The 25,095-nt window shown below is 34.0% G+C and overlaps 12 protein-coding genes across 12 annotated transcripts; 7 read left to right on the top strand and 5 right to left on the bottom strand.

The window, feature by feature from the left end:
* Positions 1-176: 176 nt before the first annotated feature.
* HYPBUDRAFT_134314 (uncharacterized protein) lies at positions 177-4,581 on the top strand (the record flags this gene model as incomplete). The annotated part of the gene is made up of 1 exon (XM_020219536.1): positions 177-4,581. The coding sequence occupies exon 1, from the start codon at positions 253-255 to the stop codon at positions 4,579-4,581; it is 4,329 nt and encodes a 1,442-aa protein (XP_020077421.1). The 5' UTR covers positions 177-252.
* Positions 4,582-4,728: 147 nt separating this feature from the next.
* HYPBUDRAFT_151857 (putative uridine kinase) lies at positions 4,729-5,523 on the bottom strand. Its single transcript, XM_020220722.1, has one exon. It carries the CDS (start codon positions 5,498-5,500, stop codon positions 4,754-4,756), a length of 747 nt encoding a protein of 248 aa, XP_020077420.1. The 5' UTR covers positions 5,501-5,523; the 3' UTR covers positions 4,729-4,753.
* Positions 5,524-5,621: 98 nt separating this feature from the next.
* FAL1 (ATP-dependent RNA helicase) lies at positions 5,622-6,929 on the top strand (the record flags this gene model as incomplete). The annotated part of the gene is made up of 1 exon (XM_020220721.1): positions 5,622-6,929. A coding segment is annotated over one exon (789 nt), but the record flags the coding sequence as incomplete, so codon positions are not given.
* A 282-nt stretch (positions 6,930-7,211) lies between these two features.
* Positions 7,212-10,654, top strand: HYPBUDRAFT_119404 (uncharacterized protein; the record flags this gene model as incomplete). The annotated part of the gene is made up of 1 exon (XM_020219219.1): positions 7,212-10,654. The coding sequence occupies one exon, from the start codon at positions 7,212-7,214 to the stop codon at positions 10,539-10,541; it is 3,330 nt and encodes a 1,109-aa protein (XP_020077418.1). The 3' UTR covers positions 10,542-10,654.
* A 508-nt stretch (positions 10,655-11,162) lies between these two features.
* On the top strand, positions 11,163-12,581 carry STE3 (Ste3p). Its single transcript, XM_020220720.1, has one exon. The coding sequence runs from the start codon at positions 11,210-11,212 to the stop codon at positions 12,527-12,529; it is 1,320 nt and encodes a 439-aa protein (XP_020077417.1). The 5' UTR covers positions 11,163-11,209; the 3' UTR covers positions 12,530-12,581.
* Positions 12,582-12,611: 30 nt separating this feature from the next.
* HYPBUDRAFT_134298 (glutamyl-tRNA(Gln) amidotransferase subunit) lies at positions 12,612-14,166 on the bottom strand (the record flags this gene model as incomplete). The annotated part of the gene is made up of 1 exon (XM_020219535.1): positions 12,612-14,166. The coding sequence occupies exon 1, from the start codon at positions 14,154-14,156 to the stop codon at positions 12,612-12,614; it is 1,545 nt and encodes a 514-aa protein (XP_020077416.1). The 5' UTR covers positions 14,157-14,166.
* A 754-nt stretch (positions 14,167-14,920) lies between these two features.
* Positions 14,921-16,179, top strand: AUT7 (ubiquitin-like protein; the record flags this gene model as incomplete). Its single annotated transcript, XM_020222119.1, has 3 exons — positions 14,921-14,923; positions 15,725-15,761; positions 15,815-16,179. 3 exons carry the CDS (start codon positions 14,921-14,923, stop codon positions 16,177-16,179), a joined length of 405 nt encoding a protein of 134 aa, XP_020077415.1.
* Positions 16,180-16,279: 100 nt separating this feature from the next.
* On the bottom strand, positions 16,280-17,347 carry AAH1 (adenine deaminase; the record flags this gene model as incomplete). Its single annotated transcript, XM_020218470.1, has 1 exon — positions 16,280-17,347. One exon carries the CDS (start codon positions 17,345-17,347, stop codon positions 16,280-16,282), a length of 1,068 nt encoding a protein of 355 aa, XP_020077414.1.
* Positions 17,348-17,468: 121 nt separating this feature from the next.
* HYPBUDRAFT_151854 (uncharacterized protein) lies at positions 17,469-17,927 on the top strand. The gene has a single exon (XM_020220719.1). The coding sequence runs from the start codon at positions 17,674-17,676 to the stop codon at positions 17,881-17,883; it is 210 nt and encodes a 69-aa protein (XP_020077413.1). The 5' UTR covers positions 17,469-17,673; the 3' UTR covers positions 17,884-17,927.
* An 830-nt stretch (positions 17,928-18,757) lies between these two features.
* CHS2 (chitin synthase I) lies at positions 18,758-23,027 on the top strand. Its single transcript, XM_020224014.1, has 3 exons — positions 18,758-21,866; positions 22,228-22,877; positions 22,913-23,027. Exons 1-3 carry the CDS (start codon positions 18,818-18,820, stop codon positions 23,018-23,020), a joined length of 3,807 nt encoding a protein of 1,268 aa, XP_020077412.1. The 5' UTR covers positions 18,758-18,817; the 3' UTR covers positions 23,021-23,027.
* A 125-nt stretch (positions 23,028-23,152) lies between these two features.
* TIM22 (translocation channel protein) lies at positions 23,153-23,704 on the bottom strand (the record flags this gene model as incomplete). The annotated part of the gene is made up of 1 exon (XM_020218400.1): positions 23,153-23,704. The coding sequence occupies one exon, from the start codon at positions 23,702-23,704 to the stop codon at positions 23,153-23,155; it is 552 nt and encodes a 183-aa protein (XP_020077411.1).
* Positions 23,444-25,064, bottom strand: HYPBUDRAFT_186902 (uncharacterized protein). The gene has a single exon (XM_020222921.1). It carries the CDS (start codon positions 24,692-24,694, stop codon positions 23,846-23,848), a length of 849 nt encoding a protein of 282 aa, XP_020077410.1. The 5' UTR covers positions 24,695-25,064; the 3' UTR covers positions 23,444-23,845.
* Between the last annotated feature and the right edge of the window lie 31 nt (positions 25,065-25,095).

Genomic DNA, 25,095 nt, shown 5'->3' with positions numbered 1-25,095 from the left:
CTTCCAGGACCTCTACTCAGCCCTTATCATCCAGTAATTGATGCAAAACTACCTTGCAAATTAGGTTGTGAAAAGTCCGGGACGTGCACCAGGTCCAAAAAGTGAAAAAGTGAAAAAAAAAAAACATCGAGGTTTTTCTCAATACATCGCTTGATTTCAGTTTTGAAAAGAATCAACAACAATCGACACCCAGCAACCAATTCAAGTACGTTGAGGGTATTGATCACATAGGTATATTGCTATATTCCAAGTATGAATATTGTGTCGGCGTTCAAACCAGGAACTGGAGGTGGTTTCAATGGTACCGCTGGGAATGCCAATGGAAACGCAAGCAATAATGAAAGTAAATTCATATCACCAACGTTGAAATTGGGAGATCCAAGCTTGGATGCGTTACAATTTCAACAGGATAAGAACTCTGCTTCCCACTCAACCCGAAACGGAGTCTCCCAAAGACTTATACACCCTCTTAGTTTGGATTCTGCCAATGAAGTCAACTATAAGGTTAGTATTCCAAATTTTTCTAATTTACCGCCGTTAAAATTGGGGGGTAAATACATTAGTGATTTGATTAAGATAGATTCAATGACACCGTCGGATTTGTACTCCGATGAAAACATCAAGAAAACTTCTGGTTTAGATAAATACTATTTTGATTATGAAAATGGTTTAGGTGATTTTTCAAGATACGAAGTCGTTGACCAACTTAACTTACCCGATAAGTTTTTTGATGAATATAATTCAACCGAGTGTATTACTAAAATGGGTATGTTCCCTGAAATTGAGAGAGCTTGGATTATCGTCGATAATAAATTAGTGTTGTGGAATTATAAAGTTCCTCAATCTTCTTTCAATAAATCATCTCAATTCCTTACAATAGATCAAATAAGGCATTCTATTCTCACGGTTAAATTGGTGAAACCAAAACCAGGTGTTTTCGTAAAAGATGTAAATCATTTATTATTGGTGGCAACCACCATGGATATTCATATTTACATTGTCAAATACGCCGATTCATTAAATAATTTGGAAATTTTCAACCCTGAATTATCCGTTTCTACTCAGGGTTTGTTAGTCAACAATTTTGCATTTAATTCATTAACAAATGATATCTACTTCACTGGTGAAAGTGATGGTACTAACGTTTGGAGACTTGATTATACAAATAAATCATCTTTTATCAAAAATAAATGTGACAAAGTTTGCTTAACCAAAAGTGGGTTTACTTCAGTATTACCTTTAGGAAAAATCCCTGGGTTTGACTTGTTTCATTCTGATAATAACTCCAATAATAATTCGCATAATCAATCATCAAATAATTCACCAAATACTATTCCAGAATCTATCGTGCAAATCGAAGTTGATCTGGAAAGAAGTATCCTTTACACTTTATCTAATAAATCCGTTATTAGAGTTTATAAACTTGAAAAAACTCAAGAACAGTTTACTCAACAGAGTAGACTTAGCCCTCAAGAAATCTTTAGATCAGTTTCTGCATTATTTGTTGATAGTTCTAATTTCAAATCTTTCCTGAAATTCAAAATTGTTAATATTCAATTGATATCTGCTAGAGAATCTTCAAATGTTCAATTAATAGCTATAACCAACTTTGGTTGCCGTATTTTATTGAAATTAGGCGGTGGCCCAACTTTTTCTTCAATGATTTCAAATGCCTCAAGATTAAAATTATCAGTCGCTACCATGAAATTTCCTCCTTCAAAAGAATTACCTAAGTTAAATCCGGAATTAGATGCTTTCACAAGAAATAAACAATACTTATCCCAATTAATATCTAGTCAACAAAATTCTCAATTATTGAAAAATACAAAACTTTCTAAGATCATAAGTCCAGGAATCTTTATTGCTGTTAAAAGAACTAAAGGTTCTGATAAATTATTTATTAGTACCACAAATTATGGATTTCTTAAAAAGAATAATCAATTAGTCGAAGATGCTGAATTTATCAAAATTGGATCCTCAAATGATGAGAGATCACCAACCTATATCCATGAAATTATTCAATTGACTCCCTCAATGAATGCAACGAACAATCCAAATGGTTATTCTAACATCTTAGCAAGTCAATATGCAAAACAACCATTACAATTTGCTGTACTTACTAATTTTGGTTTACTAATCTATCAATTCAGAACTTCCGACCAATTATTAAAGTCCCTCAAGGATGAAGTCATCGAAAACTATATTGATGAAAATGGTTATGAAGAGACCTGCTCATCATTATTATACTTAGGCTGCTCCTACAGCCATCATAATCCAAATGACTTGTCGAAAAGGCAAGCACAAGTCCTTTTTTCAGCAACCGGTAATAATGCTAGACTTCTCGATAATTTCCAACACCAACAACAACTTTCCTCTCAACAATTAACAGCACAACCTCCTGTAGGAACAGGTGAGCCACATGCTACTGTGGATCAAGTTGTCTTGAGTGATAGATTTTACGGTACTTGTTTGTTGATTTCAAGATTGTTCAGAGAATTTTGGAATCAAAAAGTTTTCACCCTCTTACCTCATATAAAAGTTTTACCTAATGGTTCAGTCGATGTTAGTTCCGTTAAAGATGATAACTTATTGATAAAAGGTCTTAACATCGATAAAAAACAAGTTGAATTTTTTATTGGTTCGGTCATTGTTTTAATTGATTTTTTTGTTGAAAATAGTAGCAGTATTCAAGGTTTAAATGCTCCAAATTATAGTTCCGACCCAAGCAGATTTGAAAACGAAGTTTGTTTAAGAGCAGAGCATATCGCTTTTACTTCCATTTTGAAATCTTTAGGTTCAATGAAAGAAGCTTTATCGTTCTTGATGGTTTTGATTGAAGAATCACAAGTCTACCAAACTAGTTTCAATGATATCTTGAAGTTTTTGTCACTTACAAATCAATTGAATTTATTAACTTTGTCATTCAAGGATTTGTTACTACCATCTCGTGAAGTTAAGAATTTGATTAAAGACTTATTATCTTCAATCATTAACAAAAATATTTTGAAAGGTGGTTCAATTGATTCGATTGCTACTTCGTTACAAGGTCGTTGTGGATCTTTCTGCTCCACCGATGATGTTTTCATTTTCAAAGCTATTGAAAATTTAACCAGAGCCAAAAATATTGGCTCAAGGGATAATGATCTTAAAATTAAATGCCTTAAAAATGCTGTTGGTTTGTTTGAAAAAGCCTATGAATCATTAACATTAGAAAACATCGAAAATTCTCTTAACATTATGTTACATTTGGACTTTTACACTGGTGCTGTTGAATTATTATTGAAGTTGGCTTTCCAATTGGGTAACGCATCAAATTCAACCACTGCAAATGCCGTCAATGATAATGGTCATACTAAATTGATTGAAAATAATAAGAAGAAGTTACAATTATATGATCTAGTCTTCAAAATCTTGACCAAGGTTGATTTGAGAGCAATAAACATAACCGAAACTAATGATCAATTGGCCATAAATGAATTCATCGAGGTTAGAGACGTTACTTATGAAACTTGTTTCGCATCTCAAGACAAAAGCTTTCATTATGAATTTTATCAATGGTTCATAAACCAAGGTGTAAGTGAGAGATTGTTAGACATTAATACTCCTTTCATATTATCATTTTTGGAAGAAAAATCTGAAAATGACTTAGCCTTAAGTGATTTATTGTGGTTATATCATGCTAAGAGAGAAAATTATTTTGCCGCAGCGAATATTTTGTATGCATTGTCGATCTCAGAATTCAAATTGACTTTGAATCAAAGACTTGAATACTTATCTAGAGCCAATGGTTTCTGTAACTGTGTCTGTCCTCCAAATTTGAGGCAAAAGATGATTGAATTATCTTCAATTATCCAAGAGTTATTCGACGTTGCGAATATACAACTTGACGTTTTATCAGCCATAAAATCTGATAAAAGAATTAGTGAAGAGAACAGGGAACTTGCAATTGAGTCATTAAATAATAAAATTATTAGCATAAGTGATTTGTTTAACAATTATACTGATCCATTAGGATATTATGACTTATGTTTGTTAGTTTTCAAAGTGTCTGACTACAAGAATACCGATGATATATTAAAGAGATGGGAATTATTCTTTGAAAAAATTTTCCATCAATATTTGATTGAAGATAAGAGCTCACTGGAACCAGTATATGTTATTATTATGAATGCATTTACCGCAATAGGTCCAAAATTATCTTCAAATGATTTGGTATTCCCAATTGACGAGTTGATTAAATTAATATGTAAAAACATTCAAGAGGCCATTGAAGAAGATGCTGTTAGTCAGACTCCACCTAAGGGATTTGTTGTTGATATTTTCATCAAGTCAGGGGTCAGTTTCGAAAGATTCTACTTTGTCATGAAGTCATTAATTGAACATAATACTTTTGAAATATACCCTGGGTTTACTAATGATTTAAAATCCAACGAAATGCTTTATTTAATCAAACATTGGTACAATTCGGATAAGAAGTTGAGAGATTTAATCTCCAGTGACCAAATCGTCAATTTAGTTGAATATTCTATTGAACTGGATCCTATAAACAAGTACGTTAAGGATCATGATATTCTTCCATAGAAAATTGGGAAGTTAAAAGTCATTAACTCATATCAATTTTAGAAATACCGAAAAAAAACACAACTCGAAACAAAACATGAAGAAATTCATGCAATTTTTCTACAACTGTATTTTAGATAAAAATAAATATAAATTTATTATTAGTATGTTTCACGTATACATAAGAAGTCGTTCAATTAAGTTCGTAAAATTTACCCTTCTCATTATCGAATTTTTCAGAGCGGAAGACATCATTACTATCAGATGGTCTTAGTAAATTGAAAGACAAACGATCAGGAATTTTAGCAGAAAACGCAAAGTACGGAATGATACCATCCACCATTAATCTGATTGCGTTCAATTCTGCTCCTCTGGGCATTATAACATCAGCGAATTCTTTAGTTGGGAATATGAAGTTACTCATTTCGTCTCTGGCACCATATAAATAGGATGTTATAACTTGTTCTAAGCTAATACCCTTTTTTGCGTCCAAAACATCACGTCTAATCCAACGAATGAGTCTGGTATCAGGATCGCTACTCATGAATACTTTCATTTGAGATAAGTCTCTCAATTCCTTATCGTACAATGCGTAAAGACCATGTATTATAATAAGTTTTTGAGGTACGTTTGGAGCAGTCTGTAGGTGTTCTTTCAAATCCTGTTTCAAATCCACGAAATTGAATCTAGATGGCTTCAATGAAGGATATTTCTTATCGTCGTCTTTTGGAACAGTAATGGCGGCTTCTTTAGAGTAAGAATCAAAACGCTGAAGAGATTCAGGATCAATGTATTTTATAAGATCAATCACCATTATTTCAAGATTACTATCAGGAAATGTATCTTTAACTTCATTTTTAAGAAGCTCGGCAGTGGTTTTCTTCCCAGCAGCATGCCCACCACCAATGAGAACCACTATCGACTTGACACTATCAGGCATCCTTGAACTAAGCTTAATCTCTGGTAGCATTACAGAGAACTCAAAGGAGAAAAAAAAAAAAAAAAACTGAAAAATCGATGCCATCGCGATACAAACATTTTTCACATTATCGTCTTTTTCCTTTGGATTAGGGTTTACCAGGTTTGAAGCATACCAAGATGGATGAATTTGATAGAGACATTGATAGGGACTTGAAGTTTTCAGTGAAGTCAACCAAAAACCTCAAGGTTCATGCAACTTTCGAGAGCATGAAACTTAAACCAGACCTTCTCAAAGGTATTTATGGATATGGATTTGAAGCACCATCAGCCATTCAGTCTCGAGCCATTATGCAAATAATCAGTGGTAAAGATACAATTGCACAGGCCCAGTCGGGGACCGGGAAGACAGCCACCTTCACCATTGGTATGCTTCAAGTGATTGATACCAAGGCGAAGGATTGTCAAGCACTTATATTATCACCAACCAGGGAGTTAGCGGTACAAATTCAAGGGGTAGTTAAAAACTTGGGTGATTATATGAATATCCATACTCATGCTTGTATTGGTGGGACTCATGTTGGAGAAGACCTCAAAAAACTACAGCAAGGACAACAAATCATTAGTGGGACCCCCGGTAGGGTTGTTGATATGATCAAAAGAAGGAAGCTCTCCATTAGAAACATCAAAATGCTTATTCTAGACGAAGCCGATGAGCTTTTCTTGAAAGGGTTCAAAGAGCAGATCTACGAAATCTATCGTCATTTGCCCCCATCGGTTCAAGTTGTTGTGGTAAGTGCTACATTATCAAGAGAAGTTTTGGAAATGACTGGGAAATTCACCACAGATCCAGTGAAAATCTTGGTTAAAAGAGATGATATCACATTGGAAGGAATAAAACAATATCACATACAATGCGAAAAAGAAGATTGGAAATTCGATACCCTCTGTGATCTATACGACTCCTTAACAATTACCCAAGCAGTTATTTTTTGCAACACCAAAGTCAAGGTCACTTGGTTAGCAGATCAAATGAAAAAATCAAACTTCACCGTGGTGGCCATGCACGGTGACATGAAGCAAGACGAAAGAGACTCCATCATGAGTGATTTCAGATCTGGTAATTCCAGAGTATTGATTTCAACCGATGTTTGGGCCAGAGGAATCGACGTCCAACAAGTTTCTCTTGTCATTAATTACGACTTACCAATCGACAAGGAAAACTACATCCACAGAATTGGTAGATCAGGCAGATTCGGAAGAAAAGGTGTCGCCATCAATCTCATAACAAGTGATGATTCCGAAGCTCTTCGTGATATTGAAAAGTTCTACTCTATCAAAATCAAAGAAATGCCTGTAAATATTAATGACTTAATGTAACGACTCGACACGATTCTATATAATTCCATACACCTCCATACAATGCACCACTATTTCTACCCATGTAAGCCTTTCAAGACCCACACTATGCCCTATAATCCATTGTCTTGGATACCTTTGAAACCAGATTATTCGGTTGAAATGCTGATGATGGACCTGTTCACGTGACTGTCGCAGCCATCTCGAAAATTTTTTTTTCCCTTCTCTTCCTTGTAAGATGCGCTTCAGATCATTGAAAATATTTTACCTTTTTTTCAAAAAGATATTGAAAGTTTTCTTCTTCGTTTTTACCCCTTTGTCTTACTGATCAGTATCGACTTGTTCATAGAGCTCTTGATAGAACACCACCGAGGATGGACGCTCAATACCTTTCAGCTTTAGAGGAAACTTTAAAGCAAATTCAAACCCCTGACTCTAATGTCATTAAACAAGCCACTAAGAGATTAAATAGTGAATTGTTAACCAATAGTTTGGCATTACCAGCTTTAATTCATATTTTACAAAACTCTAGTGATGAAACTTCTAGACAATTGGCAGCTGTTGAAGCCAGAAAGATTGCTATCAATAGTTGGGATAAAGTTGATGCTCAATTAAAACCAGAAATTAGAAATACTTTACTTAATAGTACTTTTAATGAACCAGTACAACGTATTAGACATTCATCAGCTAGAATCATTTCTGCTATTAGTGAAATCGATTTAGATAATGGTGAATGGTCTGATTTATTACCAAATTTAGTTAATGCTATCGAAGGTTCTGATTCTCAAGTTAAAGAAACTGCCGTTTTCACCTTGTACACTATTTTAGAAACTCAAGTTCCTGCTTTACTCGAACACGTTCCAGGTTTCTTGAAATTATTCTCTCAATTATTAGCTGATCCATCTTCAAGAGAAATTAGAGTTAATGCTGTTTTATCTTTAGACGTTCTTTCTCAATTTATCGAACAAGATGCTGAAATTGATGCTCAACAAGCTCAACAATTTAAAACCACCATCCCAGGTATGGTTGATGTTTTGAAAGATGTTATTGCTAGCGATGATGATGAAAAAGTTAAAACCGTTTTCAATGTTTTCAACTCTTTAATTTTCCTTGATAATAAATTAGTTGGTGAACATTTAACCGGTTTGATTCAGTTCATTGCTGAAATCTCTGCTAACACTCAATTAAATGAAGAATACAGAGTTTTCGGTTTGCAATTCTTAATTTCTTGCGTTTCCATGAAAAAATCTAAAATCATCTCTAATAAATTAGGTCCTCAAATTACCTTAATCGCTGCCCGTATCGCATCTGAACCAATTGATATTGAAGATGAATTAAATAATGAAGACGAAGAAAACGAAAATGAAGAAAACTCTCCACCAAACTTGGCCTTAAGATTGGTTGCCATCTTATCTGCTGAATTACCACCATCTCAAACCATTACCCCATTCTTCGAAAACTTAAGCAGTATGTTATCTTCTTCAAATCAATTCGAAAGAAGAGCTGCTTTATTAATCATTGGTGTTGCTTCTAGTGGTGCCCCAGATTACTTTTCTACTCAAATTGGTAAGATTATCCCAGTTTTAAGTGAAGGTTTGAAAGACTCCGAAAGTATTGTTCGTGTTGCTGCTTTAAAATCTTTATCTCAATTAACTTCTGAGTTACAAGATATAGTTGCTGAACACCACGAAGTTTTATTACCTTTAATCATCAACATTATCGATAATGCTACTTCTGTCATGACCTACAAAAACGCTTGCTATGCTTTAGACGGTTTGATTGAATTCATGAGTTTTGAATCTATTAGTAAATACGTTGAACCTTTAATGAATAAATTATTCGGCATGTTACAACAAGCTAACTCTTCTTCATTAAGAGCTGCCATTGTTTCCGCCATTGGTTCTACTGCCTTTGCCTCTGGTAAGTCTTTCCAACCATTTTTCGATACTTCAATTCAATTATTGGAACCATTCGTTTCAAATGTTACCGAAACTGAAGGTATGTCTGAAGAAGATATCGAATTAAGGGCTTTAACTTTCGAAAACATTTCAACCATGGCCAGAGCTGTTGGTTCCGGTAACTTTTCCAACTATGCTACTCCATTGGTTGATGCTGCTTATATCTCTTTACAATCTAGTGTTTCCAGAATCAGAGAATCTGGTTTCGCTTTTATTTCCAACATGGCTAAAGTTTATGGGTCAGAATTTGCTGGTTTCTTGGACAAGATCGTACCTGAAATTTTTAAATGTTTGGAACAAGAAGAATTTACTTTCAACGTTGAAGGTGATGATGCTGAAGATGAAGATGAAGAAGAAGATTTAGACAATAAATTCCACGTTCACACTGGTATTACCATCGAGAAAGAAATTGCTTCCGTTGCTTTATCTGAATTAGCTCTTGGTACCGGTAAAGCCTTTGCTAAATATGTCGAACCTTCTATCAAATCCTTAGCTGATCAAATTGAAAATTCATACGGTATGAGAGAAGCTTCTTTGAATGCTCTTTGGAAGATTGTTAAAGCTATGTTTGTTGCCTCATACGGTGAAAAGAAAGCACCAAAAGGTGTTCCACAATCATCTTACGTTGAAGCAGATGTTTTACAATTAATTAAACAAGTTAGAGAAATTACTATCCAAAACTTAGGTGAAGAATTTGAATTGACCATGGTTGCATGTATTTTAGATAACTTTTCTGATGCAATCAATTCATTGGGTCCAATTGCTGTCATTGACAATGCTTCTGAAACTGAACAATTAGAAAACTTGTGTGTTCAATTAATGAACATCTTGAAGAAAGAACACCCTTGTCAAGCTGAAGAATTCGAAGAAGAAGAAATTGAAGAAGAAGAAGCTTCCGAGACTGATGCTTTATTATTTGAATCTGCTCTTGAAGTTTTAATTAGCTTGGCTACTAGCTTAGAAGGTGATTTCAATAAGGTTTTCACTTCTTTCAAAGATGTTATTTCTTCAAATGTTAATAGCAAGTCTAAAAACATGAGAGTTAGTGCCATTGGTGCTTTAGCTGAAATTTCTGCTGGTGTTAAATCTTCTAACCCATACTCTCAAGAATTATTGGAAGTTTTCAGTGAAAGATTATCTAATGACAAATCCTTGGATGTTAAAGGAAACTCTGCTTACGGTATTGGTATTGTTATTGAAAATTCTGACGTTGATTTCTCTTCTGCTTACCCATCAATCTTAAACTTATTATTTGATTTATTAGGTAAAACTGATAAACAAGCTGGTAATGTTGATGCCGATGATGAAGAAACTCAAGAAGTTGTCAACAGATCTTATGCCAACGCTTGTGGTTGTGTTGCTAGATTAGCTTTGAAAAACGAAGCTGCTGTTCCATTAGAACACGTTATTCAACCATTATTAAGTCATTTACCTTTAAAGACTGCCCTTGAAGAAAATGTTCCAATTTTCAAATTGATCATTAAATTATTTGAAAAAGATGACCAATTAATCAACTCTCAAGTTGAAGCTGTTGTGAATATCTTTGCCGAAGCTTTCACCAAAGAATTTGAAAGAATCAAATTATTAGAAGGATCTACTTTAGGTAGAGAAGAAAACCTCGACAGATTGAAACAATTCCAAAACGATGAATTGAAACAACAAGTCATCAATTTATTGAAATTCTTAGATCAAAAATTCGGCGGTGCCATTAGCTCCAATGAAGTCTTGAAATCTGTCATTGCATAAATGAGTCAAAAGAAGTATTTCTTTTAAACTTATTAATTGAACGAATAATCAAAAAATTAAAAATGTTAAAAAAAAAAAAAAAATAGATTATTAAACTTTATATAATCATTTCCTACCTCTGTATAATTTCAACTTTGCCTGTTTTTAGTTAATATAAGCTCTTTATTATTGTTTGAACTTGGTTTTTTTTTTTTTTGACTTCTTGAAGTTTCCCTCAAGATACTCTTTCTTTACTTCCTTTCCTAATTAGATCTTCACCTACTATGTTATATATATAATTAATACAATTACCTTTCTTTATACCTCACACTCAACAACCAAAAACTGAATCCAACAAAGGGAATAAGAAAAAGATTAGAATGCCTTTTCACACCCAGCAGTCGAAAATCTTCTAGCCGCAAAATTTGTTTTTCTGCGCTTCATTTTTTGCATCAGAATTACTGAATTTGGATGCTAAAGGAACCAGTTCAGGCTGCCACTTGCTGATACAAACTAGTAAAAGACCAATTTATAAGCGAAATCAAGGTGATATCCGCAATATTGATGTAGTCTAGGCTTCACAATTGAAGGTACACCTTTAAGATTCAGACTCAGTATTTAAGTTGAGTGAAATCAGTATTTCAAAATCAGGTAATCACTGGTTTCAAATTTAGTTCTAGAATATAATCATGGATACTTTTGGTAAAGTTTTAGCAGCCTTTTCATTTATTGCCTTGATATTGCTTCTTCCAGCCTTTATATGGCATATCAGAAGCAGGAATATTCCTGCTTCTACCTTGATATTCTGGATCATGTTCAAAAACTTGTTTACTTTCATTAATGCCTGTATTTGGAGTGAAGAGACTTTCGTCGAAGCTTGGGATGGGAAAGGATACTGTGACGTATTTACCAAGATTGATTCGGGCTCATCAGTGGCTAAAGTATCATGTATAAGCAGTTTGACCTTTGACTTGTATATGATCCTTTCGGCAGAAAACAGTATATTCTTAGAGAAAAACTCCAAAAGAAGAATTATTATCAATCTTCTGATGTGCTGGATAACTCCAATATTCGTTATTGCTACTAGTTACCTCATTCAAAAATATCGGTACATCATTGTTCGTTATGGCGGGTGTGTAACTCCATATGAACATTCCTACGTTAGTTTAATTCTTCATTTTGTGTGGATATTATTGTGGGGCATTATAGGATTGATTTTTGCAATCCTAACAATTTTGAAGTATCTTCAGAAAAGGAGAGACGTGAAAGATATATTGAGGTGTACTAATTCGGGACTCACCTTCAAAAGATTTGCCCGGCTATTGATCTTTTCTATCTTGGTCATATTAGTTTTATTTCCTCTTTCAGTTTATTTCTTTGTTGCTGATGTTTCTTCGAAAACTGAAGAAAGTTATAGCTTTTCTGCGGTTCACGGTCCTGATTGGAATAATGTTCTTTATTCAGATTTTGGTACTTCCTATGTTTACTATGCTTGGATTGATCTTGCATTATCAATAATTACTTTTATTTTATTTGGTCTTGGGTCAGACGCTATTGCCATGTATAAATCTGCCTTACACAAGATTGGATTCAAGTCATTGAAAGATAATAGCCCCAGTCAAGCTCACACAACAAAATCCTTATCAAACCAGTTTGATCAAACAAGGACTTCAACAAACCAAAGTCATAGTACTTCAAAGTCTTTCCCAGCTACTAAAACAACTACCGAAGGTAGTACAGTTGTTAACGAGAATCATAATAGAATGGTGGATTTTGGTGACTATAATGACTTGATTAGCGAAAACGACGTAGTTTTGGAAAGTCCTTATAGTTTGAGTTCAAAAAATCCGGCTCGAGTATCTACTCAAGAGATTGATCTTGAGAGAGATTCATTTAATCAAGCAGATCATCCAATAGAAAATGATGCCGTCGTTGACTACGGTGGGTCTGTTAGACATTCCCATGAAGGATTTGACTATAACTTGAAAGTAATCGAAAATAAACCGTGAATAACAATCTTGTTTCTGTTTTCTTTAAATATATATTTGGTCTATGAATTTATATGCAATGTTTAGTATAATGTAGTTCTATTTACAGATTCTGTAGTTTCTCAATGATTTCATTGAATTTTGATTTAAATATACTTGAATCAACTTTACCTTGAGTTTCTTTCATTGCCAAACCTACCAAAAAGTTGATCGAGCCTTTCTTACCTCCCATAATCCTTTCAATAACATCTGGGTTACTTTGAATAATATCATTACAAATTTCTTCTGCTGCTTCACTTAATTCATTAGTTGGTAGATCCTTTGGTGTACCTAAATCATATTTTTCAATCAATTCGGTTACTGGAAGTGATCTATCTTCAGGATTCTTAATAATTTCTTGTAATAATAATTGAGCAGAAGTTTGGGTTATCTCCTTTTCAGAAATCAATAAAATCAATTCACTTAATTTTTTAAATGGAACCAAAGTCAAATCCAAAGGAATGTTTAACTTGTTAAAATTACCTAGTAACTGATGCATCATCCAATTATTCACCAATTTAACTGATTTTTTATTTTCAAGTACGACGACATTGAAAACATTATGATAATAATCAAGTATATCAGTATTATCAATTAAAAATTTTGCATGTTTCAACTCTAAGTTAAAGGGTTTACTTATAAGTTTAGAAATAATTGACTCTGGTAATTCCGGTAATTTGGATTTGATTTGTTCACCAATTTTGGGATCTAAATTAATAACTGGTAATTCAGAATCTGGGAAATATCTATAATCAACTGCATCTTCTTTAGATCTTGCTCTTATAGTTTCAGTTCCATTCCAACCACGAGTTTCTTGAAGGATTTGGCCGCCATTTTTTAAGATATTTAATTGCCTATTATATTCATATTTCAAAGCGTTTATAATTTCACCCGTGCTTCCTAAATTTTTAATTTCAACTCGATCACCGCCATTTATACTTACATTTGCGTCAACTCTCATTGCACCTAGTTCCAAATTACCAGTACAGATATCCAAGTGGCTAACTAGAGTGGTATACTTCTTAATGAATGCTCTTACTTGATCCAAATCTTCAAAATCTGGTTTAGTCACTAGTTCAATAAGGGGGACATTTGCTCTATTCAAATCAACTTTAATAAGTTGATCAGTTTTATCATAGATAGTTTTCCCAGTATCTTGTTCTAATTGTATCTGTTCAATATGAATTCTTTTCTCGTTTGTTTTGATATTATCGAATTTCTTATTCAAATCTAACCAACCATTTCTAGCAATAGGGTGATAGCGTTGAGTTATTTGGTAACCCAATGGTTGATCCAGGTAAAAATAATGTTTTCTATCAAAGGTAGATCTGGACTGGATATCACTATTCAAAACCACGGCTGTTTTCAATGCAAGAAGTAATGCCTCAGGATTTAGTTTTGGCTGAGTACCAGGTAGACCACAATCAAAATAACTTATTTTTGAATTTGGGGCAGAATCAAATTTATTTGGAGAGAGTGAAAATAGTTTATGATTTGTTTTTAGTTGGGTATGTAGTTCAAGACCACATTTGAATTTGAAATTGGGGTTTAGTTGGAACTTTGAGTGGCATATTGAGCTTGTGTGTAATAGCCTTTTGGGTATCATCATAGACGAATAAGACTTGCATGAAGATTGTTCTTTGAATATTTCATTTATTTTATTTTTCTGATATTCATTTTTTTTTTTTTTTTTTTTTTTTTTTTGTTTTTTTTTCTTGCCGGGTCTGTCAGAAAAGGCTGCGAATCAAAGTTTTCTTCTTTTGAAGTTTAAATTAGGAAAATTTAGATCAACCGACGACTTTGAATGGAAACGAACAACCTTGGGTGTAGCTAGGCTAGTGTTGTTCTTTTCTGGGGTTGAGTTTCTTCTAAGAGGTAAATCTGCAGAGTTTCTGGAGGCTTGGAAAGGGAGATTACTGGGGTGGGGCAGTATTGGGGATGAGTTCAACCCTAGCTTACGTTTTTTAACCGGAAGAAGAAGAGAATCATCTTCAGTAAGAGCGTAGTTAATATCGTTTGGGGTACATACGTTTAAATTTTCATTTGAATATTGAGTCAAACTTTGTTGATCGCCGATTTCAGCTATTATATCCTTAGTCAAGATATCAGTGTTTGAATTTTCATTGAAAAACAAATCAGAGTATTCTAAAATATTCGAGTGCTGAATGTTCGACCCGTCAACCTCGTACAAGGATGAGTTCTTCAAAGAATTATCGGTATACTCGCCTGGCTCTTGTAATTCGTTCGACAACCCTTCTGAATTTAAAAAGAGTTTGTTGATCCTTACATTGGTCAACTCATTATTGATTGTTTGGAATTGGCGGAGTCTATATTCGCTAAAGGGACTTGCAGCACTGCTGGACCTGGGGGACGATGGTGTGTTCGACAACTCTCTCAAGTCTTTATATGTGACCATGACAAGATGAAGGGTATGACACGATAAGAGTATGACACGATAAGAGTATGACACGATAAGAGTATGACACGATAAGAGTATGACACGATAAGAGTATGACACGATAAGAGTATGACGATATGACAAGATATAAGTATCAAAAAGAGAGGAGTGATAAAAAGAATAAAAGTAAGTGGGAAAGTGGTTGGTTTTAATGATTTAGCCGCCGGTATGATTGCAAAAAAAATTTGAAAAAAAAATTTGAAAAAAAAAAAAAAAGAAGTTTACAAACGTAAACACCTGTACACCCAGAAACCTCCGTACCCACGGAAATACCTCCGTGCACACGTCATTACGTGCCTCTACCAAACCGCCCCCATGCACTACCCGTGGGAAATGGGACCCCCTCCCTTTATTTATTTTGGCTGGTGGTCTTTTTTTTGTTTTGTTAGTGATAAGATAACAAAAAAAAAGATTGATAGAAAATACACAACAAGTAACAACTTTATAGTGAGAAAAAAGGGAGGAACAGTTAGTTTTAGTAGTGATACTGTTAATTTAATACACCACTTTTTTCTTTCAAGCAGAGGGTATATATCTATATATATATTGGTTTAGGAGAAAAAAGACTATATACTGTTTGGAAATAAGTAATTGGTATGTTTTAAGGAGTCAATTGGTGATTTGGGCCCCCCAAATAAGCTGAAACCGAAAAGAAGACAGAAAAAATAACATGGGGTTAAATTGCCACACTGATTTATGATTTAATACTAACAATTTAGATAATGAGATCCCAATTTAAAGACGAAGTACCTCTTGGTATGTATATTTTGATGAACAGATGGGATGATTAATACTAACAGTGCTACTAGAAAAGAGAAAGTCTGAATCACAAAGAATTTTACAAAAATTTTCTGATAGACTTCCAGTTATTTGTGAAAAGGTTGAAAATTCTGATATCCAAGATATTGATAAACGTAAATACTTAGTACCAGGAGATTTATCTGTTGGACAATTTGTATATGTTATTAGAAAAAGAATTAGATTACCTAGTGAAAAGGCCATTTTCATTTTTGTTAACGATATTTTACCACCAACCGCTACACTCATGAGTACTATTTACGAAGAACATAAAGACGAAGATGGATTCTTGTATGTCTTATATTCTGGTGAAAACACTTTTGGGGAAAAGGTTGAATTGGATTTATCCGATTTGGATTTTAGTGAAGTTTGCTAACTTTTATGGTTTAATGTGATTTATCTTTGTTTTATTTCTATGTTCTTAAATTATTTATATTTGAATATAAAATCAGTTTTATTATACATACTAATGTAATTTATAATAATGGAGTATACTTATCAATGACCAGTTGAAGAATTTGTTTTAATTCTGACTTTCTTTTATCGTCACACCATGAACCTTCAATACCATTATTAACGATCTTAGCCCATTGGTTAATATTGAAACCAAATCTAGTATGAACACTAATATAATTATCTAAGATATATCCACCAAAATAAGCTGGGTCGTCAGAGTTGATACTGAACGGAACATCTGATTGTAGAAATAAATTAATCGGTAATTCGCCAACATCTTTAACCACTTGTAATTTAACATTTGATAATGGACACATGGTTAACATGGTTTTATTCTTTGCTAATCTAGCTAAAAGTTCGTTGGATTGTTTGGAATTAATCCCATGATCAATTCTACTAGCTCCCAACTTATCTAAGGAATCAATAACGTAATTGTAATCTCCTTCTTCTCCAGCATGAGCAGTTAATCCTACGTTTGGATATTTTTGTTTAATTTCTTTATAACAGTCAATGAAAAGTCCCGGGGGAAAAGGTTTCTCTGAGGAATCTAATCCCAACCCATGAATAATCCCTTGTTGGTGATATTTTTCAACGCTTTTAATGGTTTCCATCCCATTTGATGCTGGTAAGTGTCTTAATAAGCACATAATCAATTTATTGGTGGTACCTAACTTTTTAGTTGCATCTCTGCAGGCACGATCAAAACCCTTGACAACCAAATCCACACTGACTCCTCTTTCAACATGTCCTTGAGGATCGAAGAAGACTTCAGAATGTAAACATCCATCTTGTTCAGCTTTAGTGAAATATGCCATTGCTAAATCGTAAAAATCATCCTCGGTGATCAATACACTCATTCCGACATAGTAATGATTTAAGAAATCTTGTAAATCTTCGAAACTAGCATATCTTTTCGAACATTCTTCAATATTTTTGGGGAAACTAGATGGTAGTTGAATCTTATTTCTTTCTGCTAATTTAAATAATAAATTTGGTTCTAAAGTACCTTCCAAATGTAAATGATGTTCACATTTGGGAAGCTCTTGCAAAAAGCTTTTCATATGGTCAGTGCATTCAAATCTACTCATCCTAGTTTACTTACTCAAGTTTATCTTGAAAGAACAGAAATTCATCTTCTTTATATCTCTTGAGCTCATCGTAGACGCAAAACGTCAAAATACAACAGAAAAATATTTTTTAAATTGGCATGGAAAACTCCGATCTTCTTAATAACTCACAATCTTTCTCTTACTACACTAGGTGATGATGGATCCTACAATATCAGTGTGAGTTGGGTTTCTGGCTGTCGGGGACCGGCTGGCTGCTTTGACGTGAAACGGTCGTCAGGTCCCCGAGGATGCTCCGATTTGCATGCGGTGCACGGGTGTTTCTCCAAACAATCCCATCTAATACTATGAACACATTATGTAGTGATAACTTGATCTCTATTCTGCTAGTGTTTATTATTTTACCAGTACTGTTACTATTCTGGTACTGTTATGGTACTGTTCTGGTACTGTTCTGGTACTGTTCTGGTACTGTTCTGGTACTGTTCTGGTACTGTTCTGGTACTGTTCAACCAATCTCTTGTGAACACATGCCCCATGAACTAAGCGTGCTATAGTATCCTACTGCAGGACATATAATGTTTGACAGCATTAATATAAAGACCGATCATACCAATTGCTAGATCATTCCAATTAACAGAATATTCAAATTGGTTACATGAAGTTTCTGGATATGGTTGATATTGGAACCCTGGTGTACGGAGGGCATGCGGGTGATTAGACTACCGCATTAGTGCACAAGGTAAACACTTCTAAATATAATTGCATTGATTTTAATTCTATTTTGAAAACTTATACAGCCTCTGTTCATCAGCGATTCCTACTTACATGATCATATACCAGGGGTTGCTGCTTATTATAGAACATGGATTTATAACATACGACGTCCATATGCAATAAACGTATACTGAGCCTTCTATAAGTCATTAAGCTTCGACAGCCACGTAAATGGTTTTGAATTTGATTCTAATTTGCAGTAAGATCGTAACCTAAGCTTATAATTGTGAATCAATTTTGGTTAGTGGTGATTCTGTATATAATGATTGATTCTTTCTTTTTATAATGTATTTCACTAATCTACCAATCATTTTCTTTGTTTAATGGACTTTTTGTTCAACTTGGTTCTCTTGACTACCTTTTCTCCCTTGTTTGTCCATTAGGTCTAATTATTTTTTCATTCTGTTGTCGGTCCTGATCATCGATTTTCGGCCTATTTAATTTTTCACAAATATTTATATAAAACTATTTCCTGAGCCTTTATACACCGTACAACCAGTCAAGACTCACATTCATCTTTTCATCGTGTAACAAAACTTTGAACAAAGAAGACAATCAAAACACTAAGAAAACAAAAAAAAAAACGAATAAAAAAAAAAAAAAATAAAATCAACTTTCGTGCCTCGAAGAATTTTGTTAGATCAATTATATATACTGGCATTTTGAATAATTACCAACCAATTGCTTTGAATATAACAAGTTGTTCGACATAGTATGAGTAATTACCATAGATTCAACTCATCTAACGACGACGATGAATCGCGTTTTCTAAATACTTCTGGTTATGCTGGTCAAAATTCAAGATATAATGCTAGTAGTGATTCAATAAATTTTCAACAACCTCAAGCAGCTGCATATTCAGAAGATAGATACAGTAGATCCCATGATCATTTGAATAGTTTCTACAATGATGAACAGAGTACCCAAGATTATTCAAAACCTACAAATATCTTTTCTGGTGCAGTTAATCCTCCAGCACCAGCTTTTTCTCCTTTACCAAGTAGTGATAATCCTTTTGAAAATGCTTTTGGTAGAGAAGATACTTCCTATGGTGGGAATTTTGATCCTAATCACCAATATGAAATGAATGATTTCCATGATTATAATTATTCCGGTAATAAATATTCAAATAATCCAAATTTTTCTGAAGCTTTCGTACCCCATGTTTATGATGACGAAGAAGAAAGATTAGAAGATCAAAGAATTCAATATGATCAATTTGAAGGAGATTACTATGATTTGAACACAGTTCATTTACCTCCAACTCCAGCACCTGCTTCAAATTCTGGTGCTCCAGTTTCTAGAAATATCACTCCACATCAACCTTCCTTAATCGACGTCCCTCCTCCCCAATCTCCATTTGAAATGGTGGCTCCTCCTCCTCCTCAAAGCCCTTTTGGAAATGAATTTGAATATGGTGAGCCTCCTGAAGAGGAACCCCCTCGTGAAGAAATCCCCGATCCAGAACCTCAAAAAGCATTACTTATTTCTGGTATCAATGGTCATTTGGTTTTGGATTGTCCCGTAGCTGATGAATTATTATCAAAATATAATAACTATGATCCAAATAATCCAGATGGTGGTGGTTTAAAACGTGAATTTAGTTATATGCGTTATACTGCGGTTACTTGTGGTCCTTCAAATTTCGAAAGAGATAATTATATTTTACGTCAAGTTCATTATACTCCTGAACCACGTCAAACTGAATTAATGGTTGTTGTTACAATGTATAATGAAGATGATATCTTATTAGCAAGAACTTTAAAAGGGGTTTTCAAAAATATTAAACATCTTGAATCAAGAACAAGATCCTCCACTTGGGGTCCTAATTCTTGGAAGAAAGTTGTGGTTTGTGTTGTTAGTGATGGTCGTTCTAAAATTAATGAACGTGCTCAAGCATTGTTAGCTGCTTTGGGTGTTTATCAAGCAGGTTTAGCTAAATCCGTTGTTGATGATCGTAAAGTGCAAGCTCATATGTATGAATATACTACTCGTGTTGGTATTGCAAGTGTGGGCGATACCGTTAAATTAACTACTGAAAAAATTGTTCCAGTTCAAATGTTATTTTGTTTGAAAGAAAAGAATGCTAAAAAAATCAATAGTCATAGATGGTGTTTTGATGCAATTGCTAAACTTTTGAAACCTGAAGTTGTTGTTTTATTGGATGCTGGTACTCAGCCTACTGGTAAGTCTTTATATCATTTATGGAAAGAATTCGCTAGAAATCCTCAAGTTGCTGGTGCTTGTGGTGAAATTAAAGCTTCTTTAAAGAAACGTCAAATTGCTACTAATCCAATTGTTTATGCTCAAAATTTTGAATATAAAATTTCAAATATTTTAGATAAACCAACCGAATCAGTATTTGGTTTTATTTCTGTTTTACCAGGTGCTTTTTCTGCCTATAGATATGTTGCTTTACAAAATGATGTTAATGGTAAAGGTCCTTTGGAAAAATATTTTAAAGGGGAATTCTTACACGGTGGTGATTTAGATCCTGATGACGATGAATACTTATTAAAATCCAAAATGTTAGAAAATGAGGCTGGTATTTTCACTTCAAATATGTATCTAGCAGAAGATAGAATTTTATGTTATGAATTGGTTGCTAAACGTAACTGTTGTTGGTTATTGAGGTATTGTAAAAGTGCATCAGCTGAAACTGATGTACCTGAAAAATTATCTGAATTTATATTACAAAGAAGAAGATGGTTGAATGGTTCATTCTTTGCAGCAATTTATTCTTTAGCACATTTCCCTAAATTATGGCATTCTTCTCATACATTCCTTCGTAAACTTTTCTTACATATTCAATTTTTTTATCAACTTCTTAATTTAATTGTTTCTTGGTTTTCGATTGGTTCATACTTTTTGGTGTTTAGAATCTTGACTACTTCCCTTGCTGCCAAAGATTTACATTTTGCCCCTGGTAAAGTTCTTTCAGTTATTTTCCTATGGTTATATTTAGCTTCCATTGTTACTACCTTTGTTTTAAGTTTCGGTAACACTCCTAAAGGTACTGAAAAATTTTATGTTGTTATTGTTATTTTCTTTGCTATTTTAATGGCATACATGATTTTTGCAGCTATCTTTATGGCAGTGCATGCAATCCAATCTATTTATGATGATCAAACTAAAATAACAGTTTCCTTGTTTTTCAAAAACGCTGAATTTAGGGATTTGGTTGTTGCCACTAGTTCTACGTATGCTCTATACTTTTTGGCATCTTTCATTTATTTCGAACCATGGCATATGTTCACATCTTTCATACAGTATATTTTATTGTCACCAGCATACGTCAATGTGTTGAACATTTATGCATTCTGTAATATCGATGATATATCATGGGGTACTAAGGGTGACGTTGGTGCAGCTGACTTGGGTGCAGCTGTTAAGAAGGAAGATGGTAGTTTCGACGTTAATGTTCCAACTGAAGCAGCAGAAATCAATCAATGTTACCTAGAAGAATTAGAAAAGATTAAAAAACCCATTGATAATAGTGGTGATAAATATGTTCCTACCCATGAAGATTATTATGCATTCATTAGATCCATGACTGTTTTGGTCTGGATGATTTCTAATTTCGTGATTATTGCACTAGTCCTAGAAACAGGTGGGTTCAACCAATTCGAAAGTGAATCTTCTTTGTCAAAAACAAAAGAATCAAGAGCAGAAGTCTTTTTAACAGTGATCTTATGGCTAGTTGCGTTCATGGCGTTATACAGATTCATAGGTTGCGTTCTATACTTGATTCAAAGATTTGTCAGTAAATTCAAAAGTAATACTGCAGTACATAGACAAAAGGTCTAATAACCCAACTTTAAAGAACATTTCTCTCTCTAACCATATTCACTTCTTTCTATTTATACTCATTTATATACAAATTTTCGTTAGTTATTTCTACTTGTTGTATTTGGCTGTAAAAAAAAAGGACCAAACAGTGAGCCGTTTTATGTCGTCTTAGAAAAATGCTAAACAAAACAAAAAAAAAAATTAGAAACATAAACAAATACGACTTTAAGTACAAGATCAAGTTTCCAAAGCATTTACAAATTTGAACTCAATGAATAAACTTAGGAAAAGGGGCTCGCATGTACGTTCGAATAGTGATGTGCTATCACAGCTAGGAGAACCTTTACCTTTGCCATATAAACCAGACCCCAAAGGAAGTTCAATCAAACTTGAGGATGATGAACAAACAGCAGTTGATACCAAGGCATTGAATGAAGCCGGGATTGATAAGGATATACCTACTATCTTTAGCACGAGAGGCAACCAAGTCCAAAACAAAGCAGAGAATGAGACTCATTTGATCAATATAAGTAAAAAACCAAGATCAATATCGCTTCGACAAAAATACTTTGATAAACCATTAAGTATACTGAGACCTATAACCAAGGCATCAAAGAGGGATTACATATGTATAATCGAAGAGAAGCTAGAGAAGTTGAGGGAATTGAGCCAAGATTGTGAATCGGATGACATCAAAGAACTTGAGCTGAGAATAAACAGTTTAATTGATGTGACAATTCATTCAAGAGAACAAGAACAATTGGAAAGACAAAGGGAGCAATTAGAAAAAGAAAGACTAGAAATAGCTAGACAAGAAGAAGAAGCAGAAGAAAGGAAACGATATGAACTCGAAAGAAGAGAAGAGGAGGAACGGTTAGCCCAACAAGAATTCAATGGTGACGAACAAATGGATTTCGAGAATCAACCTACAGACATTAATAGCACTTTTCATGAAGGCTTCGATATCATTAAGGAATTAGAAAGAGTACAACGAATGAAAAACCTCCCAAATCAAACCAGAATCAACCACTACATTCCAAAATTCAATGCATCAACCATTACAATAATAACCCTCAGTATATTGGTAATAATATGTGTTTCGATAATACTAAGTGGGTTAAACTATGAATACTGTTACTACTTTTGTTAAAAACAATTTGCATCTTTGACTTTTTTTTTCATTCTAATCTGTATTAATATATGAAAATAACATATAAAACTAATATACAATTATATACAAGGTTAACGTTCTCTTAAGAATTATTCATCGTAGTCATTAGCAGGAGGAGCAGCACTTTCACTACTCATATATAAGTCAATTGCAGTTGAAAAAGCAGCAAAACCTGCACAACCAAATAATGCAGCTTGAGGACCTGCTTTTATTGATAATCCAGCACCAGTTACACAACCAGCACTAACACCGTTGTATATATCATGCTTAGCTCTTAAACTTTCAATAGCACATTCGACTCCAGAGTAAATAGCACCAATATAACCAAAGTTTTTAGCACTGGAATAGGATCTTTTACCCATATCAGTAAATTGAATTTTCATCTGTTGCTTGAAAGGTAATTGACTAATATGACTGGCCGCATTAGTACCACTTGGAGCATCGTACGCCATAGATGCCATGAATAAACCAAAGAACCCCCCAAGAAAGAACCCTGATACCCCGGCCATGGCCGTTTTACCAGGACAGGATTGCATGAATTCAATCATTTTACGTGCTCCTTCTTCGGCTTGCTCTTCTTGATTCATCTCATGCATTTGTTTTGGTGGGGGTTGTGGCCCCGTGTAAACTCCAAATACCATTCTGTCTATACCAAGTTGTTCAATAGAGCAGTTGCTTGAATGGCGTTCTACAGTAAACTTTTTGAAAAGATCTGAAAATTCTTCAATAAAAAAAAAAAAAATAGAAAAAAAAAAATTGACTACTTGAATGTACGGGTCTGTTCACCATTTAGATAAATACTTTGACTTCTCGTTGATGATGGCTTCATTCAACTCTCTTCGCTGGGAAGCAGTCTTCAAGCGGTTTACCAAGTCATTATTGATGATGATCTTCCCGTTAGTTTCTTTGTATAGCGTTCGAATTGCTTTCTTGACATCTGTATTAGAATCTGTGGGCTGAGAAGACTCTAGGATTAGTTGAGAGCCTTTGATAGTATTATTTATATGAACTCGGATGACAAACGCAGTACCTTCTTCATGATGGAAAGAGTATGTGGAATTGGTGTACGTTAGTTTGTGACCATTGGATGCAATTATATACCAAAAAACACCATTTGGTATTTGATGTGGTTCCAAAGTGAATATCTCATTTTTGGAAATAGCAGGTACTAATTCAAGAGTACCATTTGAATTATAAGATAAGTAGCTATCACGATGTTTGAATGCAAACTTTTCAGTTGCAGATGCAGATAGTAAGGATTTATTTGAGTCATTGATGGGAATGATGCTGAATACCTGGCTGGTAGAGTTGGGTTCAACCCGATCAATCTCCAGATACTCTAAAAGGTCAGACTCAAAGAAATTAATGCAATCTTTAGAAGATAAAATATCGGTATTATCCAGACCCAAAAATGAGTCAGTCATGCTATCATGTTGTAATGCCAACGGTGGACTCTGGCCATGTAAAAAGATACAAGGACCTTTCAAATCACCACAAACGGTTGCAGAAGACCAGCCTTCAATTGCAGCAGAAGCTTTTTCGGGAAGTATTGGATCTTGCCTACTCACAGTGGTATTATCTACCTTCTTGGTTTTCTTCTTCTTATCGCCTTTGAAAGTGAGCTTACCCATACTTAAAATCGGCTAATGTTATTTGCAACAATAGGATAGGGGAGATCACTACCAAAGTAAAATAGCACGGGATGAGGCAACAAAAAAAATGTCAATCTATCAAAAGATGATGTGATTGTGGAGAAGATTTCTCTCGTAAAAATCAAAACGTTAGCCTAACTGAAATGAAGTATCATTAACGGTAATAAGTTAAGCCCATCAATGGGGGAAAGCAACAATCCTTTAACTGCACACTAGCCCTTTTCTCCTAAGGATTTGAAAAGAGGAGATTCTGAATTTGATTGGGTGAATTTCAAATAATGATTTCTTGAATTATTCCCTTAATGACAATAATAATTATCGGAATATGGAGTAATTAATGAAAAGTGGAGAGATGATTCAATCCAATTGGGTGACTTAGT

This window comes from Hyphopichia burtonii, assembly GCF_001661395.1.
Source record: "Hyphopichia burtonii NRRL Y-1933 unplaced genomic scaffold HYPBUscaffold_2, whole genome shotgun sequence".
In the NCBI taxonomy this organism is placed as follows: Eukaryota; Fungi; Ascomycota; class Pichiomycetes; order Serinales; family Debaryomycetaceae; genus Hyphopichia; species Hyphopichia burtonii.
This window is presented reverse-complemented; position numbering and strand designations above follow the sequence as displayed.

What these genes read in the sequence shown, in the direction of transcription:
- HYPBUDRAFT_151857 (XM_020220722.1), bottom strand. Translation starts at nt 5,500, where the DNA reads ATGCCTGATAGTGTCAAGTCGATAGTGGTTCTCATTGGTGGTGGGCAT.
- STE3 (XM_020220720.1), top strand. Translation starts at nt 11,210, where the DNA reads ATGGATACTTTTGGTAAAGTTTTAGCAGCCTTTTCATTTATTGCCTTG.
- HYPBUDRAFT_151854 (XM_020220719.1), top strand. Translation starts at nt 17,674, where the DNA reads ATGAACACATTATGTAGTGATAACTTGATCTCTATTCTGCTAGTGTTT.
- CHS2 (XM_020224014.1), top strand. Translation starts at nt 18,818, where the DNA reads ATGAGTAATTACCATAGATTCAACTCATCTAACGACGACGATGAATCG. An exon ending in CTTGATTCAAAGATTTGTCA is followed by an intron (nt 21,867 to 22,227) that starts GTAAATTCAAAA and finishes TATCACAGCTAG; the next exon opens with GAGAACCTTTACCTTTGCCA. An exon ending in TCATTAAGGAATTAGAAAGA is followed by an intron (nt 22,878 to 22,912) that starts GTACAACGAATG and finishes AAATCAAACCAG; the next exon opens with AATCAACCACTACATTCCAA.
- HYPBUDRAFT_186902 (XM_020222921.1), bottom strand. Translation starts at nt 24,694, where the DNA reads ATGGGTAAGCTCACTTTCAAAGGCGATAAGAAGAAGAAAACCAAGAAG.